General features: G+C 45.4%; 1 protein-coding gene across 4 annotated transcripts; it reads right to left on the bottom strand.

The window, feature by feature from the left end:
• Nucleotides 1-1,418: 1,418 nt before the first annotated feature.
• On the bottom strand, nucleotides 1,419-21,600 carry LOC128839432 (purpurin). Of its 4 annotated transcripts, XM_054032443.1 has the most exons (6): nucleotides 17,109-17,181; nucleotides 15,524-15,641; nucleotides 13,060-13,196; nucleotides 9,473-9,585; nucleotides 4,048-4,260; nucleotides 1,419-2,146 (listed from the first exon to the last, which is right to left on the bottom strand). In XM_054032443.1, exons 2-6 carry the CDS (start codon nucleotides 15,638-15,640, stop codon nucleotides 2,136-2,138), a joined length of 591 nt encoding a protein of 196 aa, XP_053888418.1. In that variant the 5' UTR covers nucleotide 15,641; nucleotides 17,109-17,181; the 3' UTR covers nucleotides 1,419-2,135. The 4 variants fall into 4 exon arrangements, with proteins under 4 accessions (XP_053888418.1, XP_053888415.1, XP_053888417.1 ...); XM_054032440.1 differs by lacking the exons at nucleotides 1,419-2,146; nucleotides 17,109-17,181 and adding an exon at nucleotides 21,586-21,600 and having other exon boundaries at nucleotides 4,031-4,260; XM_054032442.1 differs by lacking the exons at nucleotides 1,419-2,146; nucleotides 17,109-17,181 and adding an exon at nucleotides 19,946-19,999 and having other exon boundaries at nucleotides 4,031-4,260.
• Between the last annotated feature and the right edge of the window lie 1,504 nt (nucleotides 21,601-23,104).

Raw genomic sequence — 23,104 nt, 5'->3', positions numbered from 1 at the left:
CAATAATGCACAGGCTCCCCCCCTCCCACAGGCTTAGCTGGATGTGAAGGGTGGGTGTCCCTTGCTGGGACACTGACAGCCCTTGCTTCTGGCTGCAATGGGCCTCTGGTGCCCTCAAGTCCTGGCCCCTGGCATAGGGGGTCTGCAGGGCACAGCAGATAGGCAGTTCTCGCCGGTGCAGCGGAGTGTTGGGGCGCAGTTGCTGTCATGGAGCTGGGAGATGTAAGTAATGCCAGGCACGGGGCTAAACACTCCGTACTCTTTCCCTGTCTGCTGAGGTCGTTCAGTGTTGGCGGGATTGTTTATCTGCTTAGCAGATTTGTTAATAAAGGGACTTGTGATAAATTGCAGTTGTTTCTCCAGTGCCCCTTGGGTCTCTTATTCTAATACCATTGGTAATCATTTTCCAGGTGCTGTAGCTGGTTAGGAGACTGAACTCTTACCAACCACTGGAGTCTAAGAAATTAATCAATACTCAATACACCAATTGGGCTACACCCAGGTCCTAATTATGGATGAGCCTTAAAGATCCCAGTTTTCCAGAAGGTGGCATATTGGTCCAAGGGTCTTCGCCAAAGGCCAACCTTCCTTTGCTTAAGACTTCAGCTTGCCTCATCAATTGAGATGGAGTCCTAAGTCCCCACAACTCATCCCTGATACTACCTTAAAGGACAGAGAGGCGATTAGTAAGGCGTTAAATCATTCCACTGACTACTGCATTCGTCCAGTATGACCAGGCGGACTGCGTAAGTTTATTCAGAACACAGGACAGTAGTTTACATACAGGTTACTAGTGTATCTAAATTGTTTTCCGGTCGGGAGTATCTATGCATTTCCTACTCCGGTTTAGGTTCTGCCCATGGCTTTAAACATGAGCTTTAGCAATCTTTCTCCCCTTCCTGACAATGGAAGACTCTCTTTGGAGGGCAGTGAACAGATTGTGCTATCCTCAACTAGCATACTTCTATTACAGCTAAATATCAGGGGCAATGCAGACTAGGGGCTTGGGGAGAACAAACCGCTTACCCTTTAGGGAGAGCTCACCACATTCCTGGTGCACTATCCGCACTCAAGCTAGAAGAGCCTTTAACAGGAATTTATATGCTATTTGCAACCAAGCTTTTCCCCAATTGTTCCCAACTGCCAGCCAACTGAAAAGTCAGTCATTTGCCAAGCACTAGGCAGTGCCAGTGTCTTACCATGCACTTTGGTTTGGCTGCAGTCTTATCCTAAGTAATTACTAGTCACAGAAAGATGCCCTTGCTACAGGGTTGCATGAGTCAGCATAACGTGGTGGTATATCAAGTCAGTGGGTTTAGCTTTCTTCACAGAAAACCACTAACATCTGAGGATCAGTCATGTCCCATGGAAAGGGAATTGTGTGACTGAGAAATGCCTTTTCAGGTCCCCCTCCCCCCCATCTTCCTAAGAGGAACGGTCTACTACCCATTACTTCTCTGACTCTCTGCACAGACAAAAGCAACTCCTGGGCCCAGATGATGAGACAGGAGGGTGGAGGACAGTGGTGGGAAGAATTTTGATACCTACTGTTAGGACTAGTAGCCAGGAGATTGGATCAAGCAGCTGCACAGGGCTTGGATGAGGCGGAGCTTGTTCAACCCTTAAGAGGAACCAGGGATTCAGTATTCTGAGCTTTTAGAAAACCAGCCTCTGGTGTGATCCCATATTGTGTTCTTAGTTTGAATCGGTTTGATGCCAGTTGTCTGACTCGAAACAGCCATCACAATGGGACCCCAACCCCAACTGGGGCATTTCAGCACTAATAGTTACTAGCAGTAAATGTATTAACTTGGAATGAGAGGATCACACTTTATCAATCTCACATCCGCCTTCTTGTCCCACCAGGCTTTGTTACTTGAAAATTAAAATATGAGGCTAGGTTAAATGAGACAGGCAGTAGATAGCAAAATTCATGTTTAGAGGTTTTTTTAAAAACATATCACGTTAACGTTATTCCTTTGAAAATTGCACTCGGGTTACAAAAAAACAACATTTTAACATGTTTTTCAGGAAAAAAACATTGGTCCAAACTATTTGATTTTTAAGAGACTGACAACTTCAAGACCCAGAGATCTAGTTTCTGGTCTTAGATATCGAATCACAAGTGGAATTCCTTAGCAGGCACCTGCAAAAGGAAGGAAGGAAAGAAAAAAAGAAAGAAAACTTTAGTTCATTTTTTCGATTCCATGCAAACGAATTTGTAGAGTCATTGCAGTGTTCTAATCCTCAGTTCAGCGACAGCTGCAGAAATTTGGGAGTACTCATAAAACAGAGTTCAGGATTAGTGCCCAAAACTCTCACTTGCACTGTCTGGATCCTGCTCGGGGCATGGCTCTACCACATAATGTGTTAGAGCAGTCCTTAGGCTGCTCTACGTTACTTCAGCCATCACTAGCCACAAAGGGCCATAACCTCAGCCTAGTATATCAATTTAGCACCAGACGTCCTGCCCAGTAACCAGTGCCCCTTTCTCAGCCACAGCCAGCAATGAGAGTTTGTAGTAAGAAGACTCTGGGTCAGCTCTTTGGGTGAACCGGGCTTACACTTCCCTGCTTTCCTGCTGCGTTGCCACAGCTTGTTTCTGTTTGTTCCTCGACTCACACCTGGGCAGTTTAACACGGTTACAAAGTTTGAACCTGCAGACTTTACCCAGGCAAAATTCCCGTTGACTTCAATAAGAGTTTTGCCTGAGTATGGGCTGTAAGTCAAGATCAGGCCCAAAGATAGCACCTTACTTTGTGACTGAATGAGTCCTGTGACTGTCAGTTAATGAAGCATTGCATGCTGGGACTTGTACTCTCAATGAAGCACCTATTTTTAAGAGGGAGCTGGTTGGTCCCCCTATATTTAGGTGATCTAACACTTGCCATTTTAAGAGATTCTTGCACCCTTCTGACTGGAAAGCTCTCACCCACTTCATTGTGTGCAGCAGACCTTTGAAAAGCAGGAGGGGAATAGCCCTCTGGCTACTTAAGTGCCTTGTCTTCAACCCGTTCAGCATTTTGGGGAGATGAACTGCTCGCCACCTTTCCCTCTCCTTTGGATTTTCAGGAAGAGTTTCTGACCGCCAGCCTGAATAACCCAACCCAATATTCTGGAGAGCCAGGTCTGCAGCCCGCACTGCGCTGAGAAGGGCCAAGACCTGCCGGAGCAGGACTTTGTGGGGCTGGGAGGAGGGAAATGCACAGAGCTGGGTTTCCTCCCCACTCAGCACATTGCCTCAGTAGCCCATGCACCACACATGGGTTAGTAAGTCCCACACCTCTGGTGGAGGTCGGGTAAGCAAGCCAGGAAGAAGTCCCCTACCAAGAAGTCCTCCAGCATATGGCATCAAAGGGCCAGTTCTCCCACCCCCCGGGCACTCTCTGGGGCTAGAATGTCCCCAGCTCAAAGGAAAGGTAACTACGCTAGGCTGCTCCCCAAGCACCCTTAAGATCCAGCACATGACTCATTAACATACCCGGAGAAACAGCCATCTCCTCCTGCCAGCTAATGCAGTTGGAAACGCAGCTCCAGTTATAGCAGTCTGTGCTGAAGGTTCAGGCTTCAAACCCCGCTTGTGCCTCACGATGGGGAGAGGCTGTTAAGTACTGAAATCTGTTTTTCCCTTTTCCCTTTGTACAGGCAGGGAGTCGCAGGTCACTTAGAAGGACTTTATTTAGGTGGCCGAGTCAAACACTTGAAAGTTAGGAAATGCCAGACTTCCCGTTGCCCAGGCAACCTTAAATCTGCCCTTTTGTATGTATCCATTAGGATGGTCTAATGATGTGACATCCTGTTTTTCCACAGGATTATCAGCCTCATTACTGCATAGGATGGGGACGAGGGGCAGAATTAAGTTTGCACATCAACCCTAAATCTGGCTTTTTTAACTTGTAAGTCTTTCACTTTGCAGCCACACTCTTACTTAATATTGCATACAAAAATGCTGTCAAAAGAACTGTTAATTAGGTTGCAACGACTTTGTTGCGTTAGGAAATATGCAACTGACTTTTACAGTAAGAGTCTGTTAGTATCTTAGCGTACCTGTCTGCAGCACTGGCTGGAACTGGCCAGACATGCAAATCTCTTCCTGCTTCTGACGCACAATGCGCTGGATGGCTGGTGGGAGCCCACGAGGGTTGCGTGAGAAGATAAGGGAGTATCCATCATCACAAGTGCCATCCTCTTTCAGGCTGCGGCAGGCATAAGTAATGGCATAGTTGTCATAATCGGTGTCAATCACCCAGTAGTTGTCCCCTGAAATATTAGAACAGCTCGTTAGTCATGGGCTGTAGGTAGCTACATAGGTGAAGATGTCTGAGCACTCCAATCTAGAGAACTCAGGCTTGACAAGAATCAGTGGTGGGAAGGTAAGTCAGCAAATTTCAAAGCGTGTGTGCGCGCATATGTGAGAGTGAGTGAAACGATTGGAACCGATTCCTAAGGGATGTAGGATTCTACCACTCAGAGTCCTGACATCTAGATGGAACGGCTTTCAGTGAGAAACGCTCCCGTTCAGCCATGAGTCGGGCTTGATGCAGTCACCCCGTGATTAGCTATGGTACACAGGAGGTCAGACTAGATCAGGGGTAGGCAACCTATGGCACCCGTGCCGAAGGCGGCACGCGAGCTGATTTTCAGTGGCACTCTCACTGCCTGGGTCCTGACCACCGAACCAGGGGGCTGTGCATTTTAATTTAATTTTAAATGAAGCTTCTTAAACATTTTTAAAACATTATTTACTTTACATACAACAATAGTTTAGTTATATAGCATAGAATTATAGAAAGAGACCTTCTAAAATGTTAAAATGTATTACTGGCACACAAAACCTTAAATTAGAGTGAATAAATGAAGACTCGGCACACCACTTCTGAAAGGTTGCCGACCCCTGGACTAGGTGATAATGATTCTTTCTGACCTTCGACTATAAAATCCCTTTTCAACTTCTACCTGGAATAGAAAGAATTTTAATGGTTTTCACCACCAAACTTTTTTTCTTGGCCCCTTTATGGACCTGCTCCACTGAAGTCTGTCCAAAACACCACTGGGAACAAAACTGGGGCTTAGGGTATAGAAGATTCACTGAAGCCTCATGAAACATCTTTTTGCACCAGAAGGTCACAGGCCTATTCTTGGACCATGGGGTAATTGAAAGAGCTTTGTTTGATGAAACACAGTTGAGCCTTCCTAATCTACACACCTTATTGTTCATGCCAAGGGTTTATTACAATACTATATGTTGTAATGAAGTTTTTTTCCTAGGTTTTCATTAACTTGGCTAGATATCAAGTATTAAAAACAAAACTAATTGTCTAAGTAATGGGCTTTTTTACAATTAGTATTTTTTTCTAAAGTATTTGGGTCCTGATTCTCCATGTTTATCACACACAGAACTGATTTCAGTAGTAATTTTGTGTGAAAAAGGAATGCAGAATTGAGCCCTTAATTGATAACTCCTGAATCCAGTAATTCACTGTGGACTTGCAACTGAAATTAGTGAGGTTCTTCCATATGTTATGGAGACATTGGTTGATACTCTATAGTTAAGAGGTTGAATCCCTGCTATAAGTGCAAAACTCACTTATGTATGAAAAGTATAGTGGAGTTGATCTAGTATCTTTTCAAATTACAGCATTTACCAATGACCCAGAAAAATTATATATTTACTAGTACATCTGTTAGTTTAGCAATTCAAATTAAAAACGGGTCCTTTAGCACCCAGTGTCAGACTTTGCCTCTAATCTGATTAACAGACCAAACCAGCTTCTTTCATTAATCATAGAATATCAGGGTTGGCAGGGATTTCAGGAGGTCATCTAGTCCAACCCCCTGCTCAAAGCAGGACCAATCCCCAACTAAATCATCCAATTTTTTTGCCCCCGATCCCTAAAAGGCCCCCTCAAGGATTGAACTCACAGTTTAAATGGAGACCAGGCCCAAGATTTCAATGAGTTCAGATGAAATGGAGAGCTTGGTCATGTTTTCCCATTAGTCGTAAAATCCTCTAGCTCAGCGGACGCCGAATGATACAATGATCAGTTCCAGAATTCCATGAAGAACTGCCCTCTCTCCAAATGACTGCCATCACCCATTGTTCTCCAGGGGATTGAAGGCACAGATGCCCTCAGTTTGTGGCCATTTTGAGAAGGGTGCCATTGTAATACCCTCACTTTTACCATTTGACAGTATAGAAAAGTCAAAGTGTTTCGTTTAAATTAGGAACAGCAGCAAGATACAGCCTGTGACACAAGTCTGCCTTTATCATGTACACAGGGCCTGAACCAGCAAGAATTCTAGTCCAAGAATTTGCATAAAAGTAGTAAAGATTTATAAGACTGCCCCATTAAAACAAATTAGTCCGAGAAGGGATTTGGTTTCTTCCCCTAAATTACAGTACTTGGCTGAGCACAGAATTTTCTGGAAATTTACCAGTTAAAATGGGCCCTTTAAGAAATTTAAAATCCAGTGTCAGACTTTTTTGCCGCTAATAATCGCAGACTAGCCCATTTTAAAAAACTTTTCAGTTAAAATGTACTGGAATCTTGAGGCTATAGAGTTATATTTATTTATTTTTAGATTCCATAGTAATTTTTTTCTGTTCTCAGTGAAAGTTTCTCCTAAAGCAGAGACTGAAGGGAACAATGGTAGGCATAGAGAATTCAATGAAGAACTGCCCTCTGTCAAAATGGCTGCCATCTCCTCAGAGATGGTTGGCAGTTTTCCATTGACAGAAATTTGATGGAAAATGCAGTTCCTGCCAAATTGAAGTTTCCTGTGGGAAAATTTAGATTTTGCCAGAGTTTTGCAGTTTTCTAGTGGGAAAATCGAAACATTTAGTTCTTGGTTGAGTTGAGCTGAATACAAACTTTTCCATTTGTTGAACCAAGCTGTAATATTGGTTTCAAATCATCTTGACACTATGGCGTATCTGCGTAAAGTGCGGCGGTGCCTCATGGGAGTTGTCGTTAGAGTGATTCATGTTCCCCATTCCCTACGGGCTGGGGCTCACTGACTAATTACATCTCCCATGATGAACCAAGATCTCTCCTATGACGATGTCACATGGTGCTCCATTGGCATCAAGGCATCAAGGAAGATGTAGTTCAGTCAGGGAGCAATGAGAGCACGAGTCACCCAAACGACAACTTCCATGAGGCAATGTGACACCTTAGCTTAATGCTGAACTTGTTTGGAACCAAATGTAACATTTTAATATTTCCAAATTGAAATTTCAGAATGTCACGTTCTGCAAGACATTCTAATACTTGGGCTTTTCACTCTAGTAGAGACAAAAACCAAATGCAAAATATCAATTTCCTGTATGGTCGAAATTCTAATTTGTGCTCAGCTCTGCATGTCAATGAGACAGCGTCTCTGCCTTCTTACAGAATAGGGGGCACCATTTTCCTTTCAGGAAGCTATTGCTTCACTCATGTGGAGAACAATGGGAAATGGTGGCCATTTTGAAAGGGGCAATTTGACAAATTTTGCAGTGATGACAAATGGAAAGTATTGCGATTAATCCTAAAAAAAAAAACCCCTCTACAAAAGGTACCTGTTGTACCAGAGCAACTCCACAGGTGCATCGGGTGGAGGGAAGGTGAAGGGAGCAAAATTAGAGTGTGTGTATAGGATAACAGAGAGAGTGGAGTGCAAGAGGTAACATTTTCAGTTTAAAAAGCAAGGAGATTCCCAGATGAGCAACATAAAAATGTAATTAAGGTTTAGTACTTATCACCAGTTTAGGGAAACTGCATTGCTGGGCTGTTATTATCTCCAAACCAAGTGTTATCAGCCCACAAAGTTAAACACTCAAGAAAGAAATTCAAACATTTTGGGGTATGGAAATGCACAGTTAGGGCTCCCAAACAACCTTATCCCTGCCCGGTCATGACACTGCGAGGGGGAAATAATGAAGAACAGTAAATGATCTAGAAAAAAAAATCAGTTTAATCTGGGCCCACAACCACAGTTAAGGCTAAATAAGTTTGGTATAGTGTCACTACAGCACACAAGCATTTCTGCTGAAGGAAAAACTTTCAATTATGGAGAGTAACAGAGAAAAAGGGACAATTAATCCTAGCAGAAAAGAAAAGAAACGTAACCTAGGTAAAAAGCAACAGAAGGTCCTGTGGCACCTTTAAGACTAACAGAAGTATTGGGAGCATAAGCTTTCGTGGGTAAGAACCTCACTTCTTCAGATGCAAGTAGAAAACCTAGGTAGAAAATTAAGGGAGCTTTAACTCTATGGGAAGTTTGAAGGGTCTGTTGGAACAGTGCATGGCGTCTGGATGCCCATGCAGTACAGATATGGAAATACACCTCTGGATTTCTTAACAATTCAACCTTATCTGAATTTCCTAAATCAATAACCCTTGGTCTTGGGATAATTACAATATCCCTGCAATTTAGTTTAACTTAAAGTAGTGATATGTCCTCTAGCCTTAACTCCATTTCATCTTGGGGTGTGTCTGGGAATATATCACAGGCAGACCAGCAGTAATGACTATATTAATGTTGCTTAACGCTTTCTAGGTTTTTCGTTTTCCTAAGATGTTGCCCCTGTTTTTACAGCTTTGTTCTTCCCTCCAGTATGTTTTGATGTAATTTATTTACTGGTGCACTAGGAAGATATTCCTTCAGCACTCACTAATGGGGAACCCTGTCCAGCCACCACAACTGCAGAGGGTCCTCGAGCAGGGGAAGGGATGTGGAAGGTGCATGCGGGAATTAGGCAGGTGTATACACCTGTCATGGCACAAAGAGTTCCTGGGGAGTGGGGCTTCAATCCTGAGGGCAGCTAAGGAATAACCATACAATTTTCCTCCCATCACCATCCGCCCAGCTGCTTTGGCCAGTTGCTAGTAGGAGGATATGGGGATAAGTGTCAAATCCCTTCCCCTCTGCACAGCTCAAGTTACCAGGCTGTGCGTGGGGAAGGCCTGCAGAGGCTAACAGGAGCAAGCACACCTCCGACTCCTGAAAAACATCATTTCCCAAGTCCAGACAGCCCAGAACTGTATTGATACCCATCTACTTTACTTTACAGCTTTGTGCTGTGACCCACCTTTGTAAAATAATTGGTAATAGCTTGGTCCTTAAGGGAGTCTCTGGCTCGTCTCTGTTTGGGAGGTAGAGAGCTCTCTTTTTCTTGGAGTAGGCTTCCCCATCATGTTTTGGGGAGAAGGGGTTGGTTAGGGTAGAGAAGCAATGGAGAGCAAGGATTTGCAGTGTTCTCCAAAGATCAGCCTCTGGAGTTGTCTCCCAAAGTAGATTCCACAGCCAGATCCCCCTGTTCAACATTGCTGGGTCCCCAGCTCTCACGCACTCCACTCTAACCTGGGTGACCTGCAATGTCCCACATGAGTGCAGCGGTCTGGGCAGCTCATCCACTGAAACATGTAGGCCTCGACACCAACGAGCTCCAAGCCAACACAGCTAACCCAAGGGGATGAAATTCACTCACCTCCACTGGACAAGTAGCTAGCCAGACCTTGGTAACTCATGTACATCTTCGCTGGAGTGGTGGGGTCTGGGACTGTGTACTGAGCAGCCATATCTGCGCAGATCACCCAGAATCTGAAAGAGGAGCAGAGAGACCGAGGATGAGAATCTACAGTGTGTATGTTTCAATGCACCAAATAGCCCGGTTCAGGACTCATCCAGGTGCCTGTCTTAATTCTGACAGACTTAGCAGGGTCATGGGCACTGTTCCCATTTCAAAATAGTTCACCATTGAGTAAAAGCCACTCCACATCCTAGTACAGTGCTCCTTTCCCGGTCGCTACGCAGGAACGAGTCGTGGGCGGCACGGATTTTCAGAGTGGCGCTGGGAGTGCAGAGAGCTGATGGATCTGCTACCCACCTCCACACCACAGAGTTAAGTCGTGTGCATCCTGAAACAGCAGGAAATGCATTCAGCGTATTGGAGTATGGCTCAGACACAAATCAGACTCCCGCTGCGCTGCGTGCCGCCCAGAAAAATAGGAGTAAGGGTCTCTGCTCCGCTCCTGCTGTTCCCACAGGATTCAAGCAGGCGGAGGACGAGGGAGAATGGCAGTGAAGAAAGGGCAGGGTACAGGCTGCAGGCAGCTCTTAAAGGCTCTCGATCATTCAGAGGGATATCACCGGTTGCTTGGTTTCCGTTGAGCGTCATAAGTAGTGTCTCTCAAGGAATTTGAGGGTGGGGAGGGTAGCAGCCTTATGGACTAGTTTAAGGCAGGAATTCCCTATATAAGGAGAGCCAGGAAAACAATGCCAGTGGGCTACAGGAGGAATGGATTCCTGGACAGTGAAGGTGGGCGTGGCTGGCAGAGCAGGCACCAGAGATGTGATCTCATAGGTAGACAGGGGCATTGAAAATGACCGGAAGCTGCATTTCGCCTCTGGCTCCCCATTTTCCACACTGAGCTCAGGTGGGGGGAGCTTTGGCCAGAGGGCGCACTCTTGTCTGCTACACCTCGCAGAGCCTGGTGGGAGCAGACTGTTGCCATAGGCGGGGGAGGAGACGAGTTTCGGCCATGTGGACAGTCAGATTCTGCAAGCTAGAGGGAAGAGCAGCAGGATGTGGGGTACAGGAGGAGGAGCTCGGAGACCTGAGTTGTGCAGGAGGAGCAGGTCACTGGTAGCACACTCGTCTGGGACTAGCTCAGCATGCAGAGAGTGGCTGCAAGTCACAGCAGCCTCTAGGGAGGTCTGGCCTACCCTGGGGAAAGGGTAGCTAGCGTAGTGCTCTGAGGCCAAGCAGGGCCATACGACAGGGTTCACAATGAGTGGAGATGTGTCACTTGTACCCACCCCTTGCAACCTTTGCAGAGGCCTTTCCCCCAGGTGTCACCTGAGCCCCAACGATCAACAAGGTGGGGAGGAACAGGTAGGTCCCGGTCAGGACAGACCCCTGGGCAGATGCCGAAGCTTTCATCCCACCACATCATTCCTCTCAGTTGCCCTCCACATGTCCATGCGGCTACCACAGGGTGTCCAAGTGGGAAATGGAGGCCGACCAGGGCCAGGCCTGGGACCAGTAGTGGTCAGATGGGGAAAGCAGGCTAAAGAACTTGCAAGAGCCAAGAGACTGGACAGCCAAGGCCCCAGAGCACGTTCCAAGTCACATTCCCTGCAGTTCACTCCCCTCCTCACCCTCCCCATACACACATTCTGAGCAGACGAGGTGTTGGGGAGGGTAACTGTCCTTTGCCAACTACAACAGGTTGCAGCCTCCCTACTAAATGATCTCCCCTGGTTTTCCTTTCTGCCGTGCACCCATCCTTTTGTTGGCGGAGGTGCCACCTCAGCGGGGAGTGGGTTTTACTGCTCATTTGCTGAGGAATCGACGGCCACCATGCAAATAGCTGACTTGCACTAGCTTTTCCCATGGTTTGCTGCCAAGAACCCCCTGACTGAACTGTCCGGTGTCGGATCACAGGCAGGGAGAATTTGCTGCACCCTCACACTAGGATAGGAGTTCTCTGACCCTAATCGGTCGTCCCACTGCTGGATTTACACTGGGATGAGTTGCATGCTTAAAGCCTACATAATAAAAGGAGTGTAACTTCAGCCATGAAGCAGATACATTCATGGCAACAGATGATTTCCTGGTTTTCTTGAGAGGCTACCCACAATTTACAACTCTGAGAAGCCGAACGTGTTCCTTCCCACATGCATTATGTAGTACTTGCCTTCTGAATTCACCTGGCCTTTTTCTCAAACGTCCTGGAGTGCTGCCCATTCTTCTTTCTTGACAAACCTAACATTTGTGTCAGTGAGTTTTACCACCTCATAAGAACAGACATACTGGGTCAGACCAAAGGTCCATCCAGCCCAGTATCCTGTCTGCTGACAGTGGCCAATGCCAGGTGCCCCAGAGGGAGTGAACCTAACAGGTAATGATCAAGCGATCTCTCTCCTGCCATCCATCTCCACCCTCTGACAAACAGAAGCTAGGGACACCATTCCTTACCCATCCTGGCTAATAGCCATTAATGGACTTAACCTCCATGAACCTCAGTGCACCCATCATCCATATTGTTAGCTAATGTTGAACAGCACTGGAGCTAGTATTTATCTATGAAAGGTCTTGAGTTTTTTTTCTTTCTACACCAAGAAAACTATTTATTTCTACTCAGTTTAGTCTCTCAACCAAGCTGTAATGCCCTACAGTAGCCACAGGTGACGGGCAAAAATCTTTATTTGTTTCCATCTGTCTATCCAGTGCCCGCCCATATTATCTGAGGGCTTTTTGAGTCTTCCACAGAAGACTAACCAGTGTCAGGTGGAAAAATCCACTAACATAAAACCCACTTGGCCCTTTCAACCACCAAATCTTTCAGGGAAATCTAACCAATTAGAAGCAGTTTGCCTTTCCAAAAGCTACATTGGTTTATTTGACATTACCCTCACCGGACTGCTTTGCCACTCTACATTTAATGATTTTCTTAGCCATGCGTCTCTGTAAAGAAGCTACGCCTGAGGTATAATTCTTAGGACTTTCGTTTGAATAAACAGGTTGAACGTGGTCAAACCTTCAATACAGTAATTGTTTTTAGGTTTTTTTTGTTAATAGCTCAGCTCTTTTGTTCATTAGGTTCCTTAAAACTCAGAAACTCCATCTGGGCCTATTGACTCGTTACCATTATTGAAAACTTAGCTTTGCAAGTCCTGGGCCTCTGAACACAGACTGTCAGATACATGAAAAGAACAGGAGTACTTGTGGCACCTTAGAGACTAACAAATTTATTAGAGCATAAGCTTTCGTGGACTACAGCCCACTTCTTCGGATGCATATAGAGTGGAATAAATATTGAGCAGATACATGGTGATTTTGTGACAGGCACGAAAGAGACCAGGCTGGCTTTGAAATCATCGTCACTGGGGGCCTAAATAGAAATAAAGCCAGGACCCTAGAAGCAGAAGGTTTGACGTTTTAACGTACTGAGCTTTATTAGCTTTTCCTTCTTGAACAAGGTACCCAGGTACCTCAGATACGTTCCCAGTCACAAGGCATACTAGTGCATTCAATCAGGCGCGCGAGTGGCGGATTCGCCAAGCACTTACCCAAAGAGCTTCACTCTGCCTTTGGAAGATGCAATCATTGTGCCATCCTCCTCGATGGTGTATTCAGCAGAGATGTTATCCTGAAGGAAGAGGCCTTCTGGGTCCTTCTTTGCTAGGGCATACCATTTCCCTGCATACTGAAATGAAAAGAAAATATCCCATTGAATTTTCATTGCATGGCATGAACATCAGGCATCTGTAACCACCCGTACTGCAGCAAGCTGGTGGCCAGAAAGCTTGTAGTTCAGTAGGTAGGTGCTATAAAAACCAGGGAAAGGCCTGTGCGTGCATTTGTTAGGGGCTTGGCGGAATGGTTCCACTGTGCATTTGCACCTTGTGACAGGAGCTGGGTTGGTAGCCCTGGATGCTGAAGTCCCAGTCATCTGCAGTGCAGATAGCAGCAGCATAAGCTTCCCTACACTGCCCTGCTTACGTGTCTCAGCCATATCCCAGACGAACCCCGGCTGTCAATCAAACATTCTCTGTTCAGTCCTTGGCCTCTTTGCAACATGTGAACCAGTTAGAGCAAATTGCATGAGGGTTTGGGGGCCACTTTGCCATTCATAAATTGGTGGGAACGACCATCTCTTTTCACAGTTTCACTAAATAACCATTAGATGGCAACACGTGTCACTACTGAAAGGGACTGAATTTGATCCTTTGCTGGAGGTCCGCACCTTGTTAAAGTTCCTATGCAGAGAGGCAAAAACCATTACGCTTACTCATTAGAAACAGAGGCGAGTTTGGTGGGGGCGCTGGTGTTCGTACATTTGATTGAGAAAGAAGAAAATGCCCAGGAAAAGCATCCCTGAAGACCTAGCAGCGTATGTCTTGAAAAGGAAAGGGAAACTAAGCCAGCATGGTCGGACCCACAAAGAGTTCACTCTAGAGGACTAACAGGAGTAATGCACAAGGCTGAACACAAACAGAAGATGAACATCTGCCTACACTGTAACATCTTGCACCCCAACTCTGGCGCTTATGAAAATTGGGACATATATGGGGGGTTTGTGTCCCTAGCCAGGTGAGCTAGGAAATCACATGCCTGTTAGAGACTGAAATGGAGGCTGTAACTCAGGAACAGATAAATCAGGGGGATGCTCAACCTTTAGTCAGAGCACGGGTTCCCCCCAACCCTCCAGAGTTTATGTACATGTACACTTATAAGGCTTTGCATTGCCTCTCACCACCCAAGATGGGGGTCTAGCAGTGAAGTGGGGAAGGAACAACTCCTGCTCAGCCTTACTTGACCCTTCCATGGGCCACCAAAGGCCCCTTCTGGAAGAGGTTCTACCTAGGAGGGCTGCAAAGAGGTTTTGGAGTAGGGGAGGGTGGATTAGTCGAGTTGTTTGATCCTGCCTTAATCTTTTGCTGTCCTAGGGAGCCAAAACGTCAGATTAATGACTGAAACGGAGAGCCATACAAAATGGAGCAGAGCAGGAACGTTATCATGAAATGTAATAGTCTACAGCCTGGGGTACTTCTGTGACCCCAACGATTGTAGTGTCTGAGCACCTGCAATGCATTGATTCTCTCACCACTCGTAGGAGGTAGATTGAGGTAGATTTGGTGGGGGAGCCAGCACCCGACTGGGAAGGAGTGTCCTGGCAGTTCCAGGCCCCGTGGCAGCCGCTCCAAGTCCTGCTCTCACCTCTGCCCTCCCTCCAGTTCTGCCACCCCTGCTATTATCCCCATTTTACAGATGGGAAAATGAGGCACAGAGGCTCAAGGTCACATAGGAAGTCTGTGGCAGAGCAGGGAAATTGCATCCTCCACCTCCGAAGTCCCAGGCTGGTGCCCTGGCCACGTCCAAACCCAGATTCTATTTGTTTCCTGTCCCAATGAATGGTTATCTATAGGTAGTCCTATTTGCTACCATAATTCAGCCAGAGTCTCAGAACCAATCTTGAGTAGCTGATTGACGGCTGACGTCAATGGGGCTACTCTAAGGGCCAATTTATCTCCCTTTGATTCGCTGTGAGGCGGCTCCAGCTCCCAAGGGCCCCTCCTGAGTGAGGATTTGCAGCTCACTAGCGTACTCTAGATTCAAAGGAGGCAAGTCTGCAATGCCCTTAACTTGGGGGAAATGACTGTCCTGTGTATTTAGAGTCAGGATGAGCCACTAATGGCAGCACACTAGGAGTCGGAGCTTTTTGACCTCCAGCAATTCAGCAGATGTTTCTAGGTCAAACAAGTTTCCTTAGGAGAGAAAATTAACCATCGTTTTGGATTTTTTGGGCTGAGGTTCTTACTGAGCAGAAGGCAACGGGGGATTAATCTGGTGAGTTAACAGCAAACTACGGAAACAGTGTTTGAGAGAATATATTTTAGCTCTAAAACGAAAAGGTTCATTTCCCAGCTCACGTTGCATTGAATTAGTATATTATGCAAATTAAAGAAGTGATGTAAACTGTGTAGCTTCAACTGTTGCACTGTGCACAGCAGATGAAGCCGTGATAATTACCCTCTTTGGGTCGAAGTTGTCTTTCACAGAGAAAGAATCCACTGTACAACTTTGAGCCAGGCAGTGTTCAATACCGGAGAGGAGTGTTGCCAGGAAGACATACTGTGCATATTTCATTCTGGAAGACAAAAGCAAACATGAAGAGTTTCATACGGATGCAGATTCACAAATCTGAAGAAGGTTTTCGATCGAAGGCCAAAAACTAATCCAGATAGCATTTGAAATATACCAACTTCTGGGGGAGCATAGCCAATGGTCTTCTTTTAATTTAAACAGTTGAGTGGTTTATACCTTTGTGTGGTTAATGGTACTACCAACCACGTTCTTGTCAATTGCATTTGGGGTGGGGATGAGGACAACAATCAATCTCACTTTTATCAGCAAATTCTGAGTTTTCTACCTGCATTCAGATATTCACTAAGATGGAAACAACGGTCATTATTAAATGTAAGGTCAAGTTTAAAGTAAAATGCCTGCTTCTGCATGCAACAACTGGGATAGCTAGTGCTATAAATGTAGATTACAGGCTTCACATTTTTAAACTTGTTTCCTTTCATGTTACTCTACGTACAGTATTGGTCAAGTTAAAATGCCTAAAACAAGTCTGATTAGCACATCAGAGCACCTACAATAATTTTTGGTTTGCTAAATTAGTATTTTGCTTGCCACAAATACTGGCATTTATGCCGGCTATATTTTATTGATATGAATCTAGCTGGAAAATGGATAGAGTTGGTCACATTTTCTGCTTTTCCATTAACATTTTGTTTTGATGAAAGTGTTCCAGTGAGCTCTAGTGAAGCCTCCTTTGTCAGAATTAAATTGTTTTTAAGTATTTACCAGCATTGATCCCTGGGACATCTCTATGTCCAACAGGGTTATTACCTTTCATATGAGATTCTCACAACCTAACCAAATGTTTTCTAGTGAATTATTAAAACATGAAATGCATTTAACTTTTATACTAATCCCTCTCATAGTCTCGCCACCTCACATCTGAGAGACAATATTCAAATGCTGGATTACTGACCTGCCTTTAGAATATTACCACAAATTTGCCAAAGTAATCCCCATCTGCATTAACCGCTTAGCATATCCCAACTCATCCACACACCCACATTAAACTTAAATGCTTATAGGGAAAAAAAGTCTTTAGTGATTATCCTTTTATTATTATTACAACTTTTTGCAGGATATCCAACCCTTATATTCTGTTGTCACATCAAACAGCGAGTCATTTAGATCTTTTAAACTTCATAATCTTATCCCTGTGGAACCTGAGCTACCATAGAATCATAGAATCGTAGAATATCAGGGTTGGAAGGGACCTCAGAAGGTCATCTAATCTAACCCCCTGCTCAAATGCAGGACCAATCCCCAACTAAATCATCCAGATGGTCACAAAGACATGCACAGTTAACTATTTTGCAGCTCAAGTTACACCTAGACGAACATAACATCAAATGCTACTTGCAGTTTTCTGAGGAATATTTCACGTAAGATGCCAAGTACAGAGGCTGAAACGCGTGGCAGGAGATGCTGTTTCCTGAGCTGCTAACCTGCTTCTTTATTGAGAGAGACCTACCTGCTGGGATATTGTAGCTGGAGCCCTTCGAGCTTACTCCAAGTCAGTCCAGTTACTCAGTGGTCAGCTGGAGAGTGTGGTGTGAACTGCCCCCTGGCTGCCTTTAAATAATGAATCTGCAAAGTCACTAATTGGTTATTTTTGCTGGTGTGCCTGAATAAGACCCTTAATCTTGGATAATCCATTATGTAAAAACCAAGTGTAATCCTCACAGTGGTGTGTCTGCCTGCTTCACTAATACAAACACAGCTTTTCCATAATGGAAAAAGAAGGCCAGAGGGCTAATACGTCTGGGGAAGCAAGAGTAAGGACATCTCTGTCACATTCCACTGCCTGCCTCTTTAACATGCGTTGCGGGGAAAACATGGACAATTAGTTAATCAATCAGCAGACATGCGAATATGCACATGCCCCCGGTTATAGTCACTCACTCACCGGGGGTGAATATAATATCATTAAATTTTCCAATAGATGTGATGTGTCATCGGCTAAGACCCAAAACGACGAGTATAAAAATGAGGACTTTGCCCCAGGAGACTCACCGTGTCTGTGTCCGAGTCCTGGAGTCCCCCAGTTTTCCTCCACACGGAAACACCCCAAACACACACTATTCCCAGGTTGTCACACCAAGACCCCCATGCATTTGCAATAATGCCAATTCCACCTCTTTTTTCTCCTCACTCCGTGGCCCTATTAAAACCTTTCACCCGTTGGTGCTATGCTTCACAGCAACTCAAACTAAGACGAAGTCAGAAGCTGCTTGAAAAAAAAATGATTTGTACCGATTTGTGTCCTCCTCAGCCTTATTCTCTCTTGTAGCCTCTTGCAGTTCCCACCTGCGTATCATGGGTGACCTGCTGCTTCCCATAGGTGGATGCTGATTTCAGGTGGAGGATATTACACCCTTCCATGGGTCGGCGCTGATGTGGGCCTCTCCGCATTTTCACGGGCTGCTGCAGAGATGAGCTTTTCAGGGGTTCGGAGCTGTGGGGGAGGGAGCTTTGGCTTTGGTAGTTTGTTAGGGGCACCTAGAGCAATGGACAGGTGCCCCTTTATGTACTGAAGTAAAGAGAATGTGCCTGTGGATCTTCCCTAGCTGTACATTGCAACTACGGAGGTCTGGTCTCGAGGTCTGTGCCCAGTACTGCCCAATTACGCGGGGGTACAACTGCAGCCCTTGCTCCTTTGAGCACAAAGGTTGCTCTCTCCTCGCTGCTGCAAGGCACCTCAAAGGCGCCAGGGAACACACGGGGGTACGGCCCTGTGCAGCCTTCCCAGCCAGCAGAGCGACCGACTACAGAGACGAGGGCACGGTATACATCCTAAGCCATGATTCAATGAACTGCATGCGGTGGCATTCTGCTGTGCCTTGCTGCAGCACAACCCATCCCAGAGCTCTCCCTGTTTCCACAGAGCTCTGCACGCACTGGTAACAAGTCGCTTGGGAGAGATGGTGGCACTTAAACACTGGCCCACGTTAGAGAGTTTGGGGAGTACAATGGCTCCCAGAGCTCCACAAAGGCCAGTGGGAGGAATGCCTACTTCAACCTCTTAGGGTCCCTTAGGGCTTCAGTCGTGCTTCCCCTCCGCACCCTTCAGCCAGGCTTTTGCCCATGGGGCACTACAAAAGAGCACCCCCTGGATCTGGGGTGCACAGATATTAGTTGTGCCCAGCTGCTGTGTAAAATTCCTGTGCCTGCCACACCATCTCCATTTGCATCGACGGTGCCCCTTCATTGGGGCATGTTTTTCAGTAGGCAAGGTGGTCTAATGGAAAATGCATTAGACTAGGAGTCAGAAGTCCTGGCTCTGACACAGATGAGCCAGGTAACCTTGGGCAAGCTCCTTCACCTCCACGCCTGCATTTCCCTTCTTGCCCTTTGTAATCGCTGTTGGGCAGGGACTACCTTGCTGTTTGTACAGCACCTCCCACAGCGAGCACCCCCTGACCCCACCTTATTCGGGACCTTAAAAGCACCACTTTCATTCGGGCACTGTTCTAAACCTTTGCCTGTTTTCTAGCAAGAGACCAAATGGTTGTTCTCAGAGCTAATCCTTCAGCCATTACACTTAGGGATAAAAGGTCACAGTGGGTACCAGATCTTGGAGCTCAGCAGTGACCCGGGAGAGAACACCCATAGCTACTTCTTCCACGCCAGACAGAGTGTCAAGATAACAAGCTCCGTTAATTCAGGCACAAGGCATTATCTAAGACACCATAAACAAATCCTTGTTCCCAGCTATCTGGTCAACTTCCTGGGGATGTTAAACATGTATATGTAGTGGAAAGGAAATGTTTAGTCAATAAGTGTCCATATAATAACATGGGGCTTCTTAAAAAAGAGGCTTTTCATCAATTAGAGCAATTAACTGTTCTTTGCAACACAAAGGTATTATGTAACCAGAAGGTTATTTAGCAGTAAAAGAACGTCACCCGAAACAAATACACAACCCAATAATTATGTTTTCTTCTAATACAAATAAAGTGGCTATTTCAGGACAAGTGAGTCTGGAATATTTTCTGTAAATTAGAAGCATTTGTAAAGAACGTACCACTTAGGCCGTGTTTGCCAACCGAACCGATTAGTGTAGGTCCCTGCCAGACACGTGAAACCATACTTATGTGACATGTAATCCCATTGGCTTTATAGCCATGCTACTAATAGCTAATTACAACACAAGCTTTTGGTCTGTAGCGGTAACATCTGTCACTGCGCTATGTACGGTTTGCAGCAAGGACATGTGTTTTGTTGGTATATTGTCTTCCAACCGCATCAAGGTGGTTCAGAAAAAGAAAGGAATCCAGAGAAGTGTCAAGATAAACGTTTCTAACTCACCAATGCACCGACCACGGCTGTCCAGTTTAATCTTGAATAGGATCAGTACAAAAGCGTCCCGGCAAAAGCATTATCTGCAAAAGGAGCTGAATGAAGGACGTGACTGCAGAACCCAGAGCATGTGGGGCCAGGGGAGAGGGGGCTAATGTAGACCCCTGCATATGCCTTTATCAGAACAAGCGTTAGATAAACTGCTCTAGGATTTACTGGGATTGTTTTGCCTGCTCAGATTTAGCAACATGTGCTAGGTCAGCAGTGGAAGGCACAGTATGGGGTCCCTAAATCGTCTCCTCTGTCAAGCACTGAACTCCCTTTCCCCCCTCCCCCCGCAGTCCCCACGGCTAGCCATCAGGTGGTGTGTTTGTTCACCCGGGTCTGTGAAAGCAAACTAAATATAGAAGCATTGTGAGTTGCCCTTGACAAATATTGTGGCGGTTATTGTACATTGGGATGAGAGGATTTCCTGCCTCAGCTTTAGCTTATCTAGATCTAATTCATATTCTTAAAGGGACTGGAATAAAGGCTGCAGTTAAGACACCAGGCCTGGGCATCAGGAGCAGGGCCGGCTCCAGGGTTTTGGCCGTCCCAAGCAGCCAAAAACAAACAAACAAACAAAAAAGTCGCGATCTGCGGTGGCAATTCGGCGGGAGGTCCTTCACTCTGAGCAGGAGTGAGGGACCGTCCGCCGAATTACCGCCAAATAGCTGGACGTGCCGCCCCTCTCCGGAGCGGCCGCCCCAAGCACCTGCTTGCCAGGCTGGTGCCTGGAGCCGGCCCTGATCAGGAGACCTGGGGTCTATTCCAAAGCCTGACCCATTGTAACTATGTCCCACTTATGGTGCTCATCCAGTGTGAAGTACTTGGTGATCCTGGGGTGAGGAGTGCTGAATATTTTGCTTACAGCTCACTTACTCCGTTGTCCCGGTGAAAGCAGTGATGTAATTAACACAGACAATAAGTCATTAGAAAGTTGTTCACATTTGGTTTGTGTGTAGGATTCGTGGACTTGTTAGGCACTCAGATGAAGCGCATCTAGTTCACTGCCCTGGCACTCACAAGGAGACATTTAAAACACGACAATTTTAATTACGTGAACTGAAATGCTTCTCCGTCCCCAATAAATGACTGTAGCTCTTGCGAAGTGCCCTGAGTGACAGTGCTGAAGGCTAAATCCCAGTGTTTGCCCGAAGACCAGATACGGCTTGAATAGAGGCAGTGCCAGTTTCTTAGCTGTAACCTACCAACGTGTCCTTGTGCAGAGACAGTGTCTCTATATAACACATCCATTCTGCTATGACTTCTCTGCCAAGACTAGGGTGACCAGATGTCCCGATTTTATAGGGACAGTCCCAATATTTGGGGCTTTGTCTTATACAGGTGCCTATTTCCCCCCACCCCATGTCCTGATTTTTCACAGTGCTGTCTGGTCACCCTAGCCAAGACTGCCAATTAGCATGGTGCAGTGGATGCCTGGTTACCAGGACCTGGACCTCAACCACCGGTTCACTTCCTCCCTGCCATATAACAGCTAAGAAAGGACTTCCAAGCCTGACTGCCCTGCCCTAGTCTTGAAGTAGTGATGTAAAAGGTTCCACAGCCCATAACCCCTCCTCTGCACTACCTCGTCCCCTCACACTTACGTTTTAATGAGTCCAGTGGCAGTTATACCCATACACCCAAGGTCAGGATCAGACACTGCAAAGCCAGGTGAGTTCTAGGGTCTTTCATTTGCTTCTTCTGATAAGTCGTTACTGCTTTTGAAACCTGCAAACGGTTCCAGTGCTGTGAAAGACATATTTAAGCATAAACAACATGAAGCCAACGGTGTCAATTTCCAGCTGAGGAAGAGGCCAGAGAGCACAACAGAGCTGCTTGCTGTGCTTCATTTTAGCCTCCTTTTCCTGTCTCCATTGTTGTTACGGGCGGGTACATACTTTGCATTTCAAAAGCCCATTTTTTAAACTTCAAAGCAACTGCTGCAACTTGTTCCTTATTTGGAGGAGGAATTTAAACCACTGGCACTGAGCGAGTGCAGGGCATTTTAGTGGTTCTTTGAGTCTACTCAGTGTTTAATTAGGATCTGGATTAAAATTGATTCAAAATCTTGGAAGACGCTAAAGAAAGTTAACCCACCATGAATACAATAAAAAGATTACCATCATACAGAAAGTGGCTAAAAACAGACTGAGTAAGGAACTCTATGTACATCTGAAGTCATAAGGACCAGGTACTGTCCTTTTACTAATAGAAAGGAACCTATGGCTTGAGCTCAGACCTAGACAATGCTCCTGTTTGTGGTTTTGGGACAGGTGGATTGATTTAAAATCAGAGAAAGTTAAAGCACAAAATTTAAAATTAGCAAGCAGGAAACCTTGATTTAAATCTTGTTTTGCTTTTGTATTTTTTATTTTCCAAAAGAAACATTGATTTTCATTGGTTGGTAACCATTAAAACATATTGATTTGCAACTAAATATAGCCTTCCCACTAAATTTGGTAATTTTTGAGAACTTGGCAGATATAGCATATCTACAGACGTTAAAGCAATTATATAGCTTAACTTACATTTATTTGTAGTTTTAATTTTTACATGACCATGTTGGAACTGGTGAACGATGCATTTCATATTTACTAGAGGATTAAATATTTGTTATTTGTGTCAAGCTCTATTTGTATGGAAACTTGGAAGTCAACACAAATGCTCTTAAACAGCATTAATTTTGGGGGGGAGGGGTTTGGTTACTTAAATAAAACTAATTTAAAAGTGCTGGGTACATAAGAAAAGTTTATCAAAACATGTTTTGCATTTTGTTCTTTAAAAACAGTATCTGTAGTTAGTGAATCAAAGTTTCTGGTCATGATTGTATGACTATTAGATCTCATCCTCTTACACTAGTTTAATTCATAGATCGGAATAGGACAACAAAATTTCCTGATTTTGCAGCTCCCAAGCAGTTTCTTAACTTGGAGTGAGCTAGTCATTAAACTGATCAAGTTGAATAAACTAAAATGAAGAAAATATTTCCTCTGCAACTGCAGAAGAGGCTATTGCTGTCACAAAACTGGTTTAGCACTTCAGCTGTTTCTGGTTTCTGCTGCTATACCAATGACTCGCAACAGCTCAGTGGTTTGATTTTCTTTAAAAATGCAGCAGCAAACA

The sequence above is a fragment of the Malaclemys terrapin genome, chromosome 6, assembly GCF_027887155.1.
Source record: "Malaclemys terrapin pileata isolate rMalTer1 chromosome 6, rMalTer1.hap1, whole genome shotgun sequence".
NCBI lineage: Eukaryota > Metazoa > Chordata > Testudines > Emydidae > Malaclemys > Malaclemys terrapin.
Note: the sequence above shows the minus strand (reverse complement) of the source record. Positions and strands in the feature narration are given on the sequence as shown.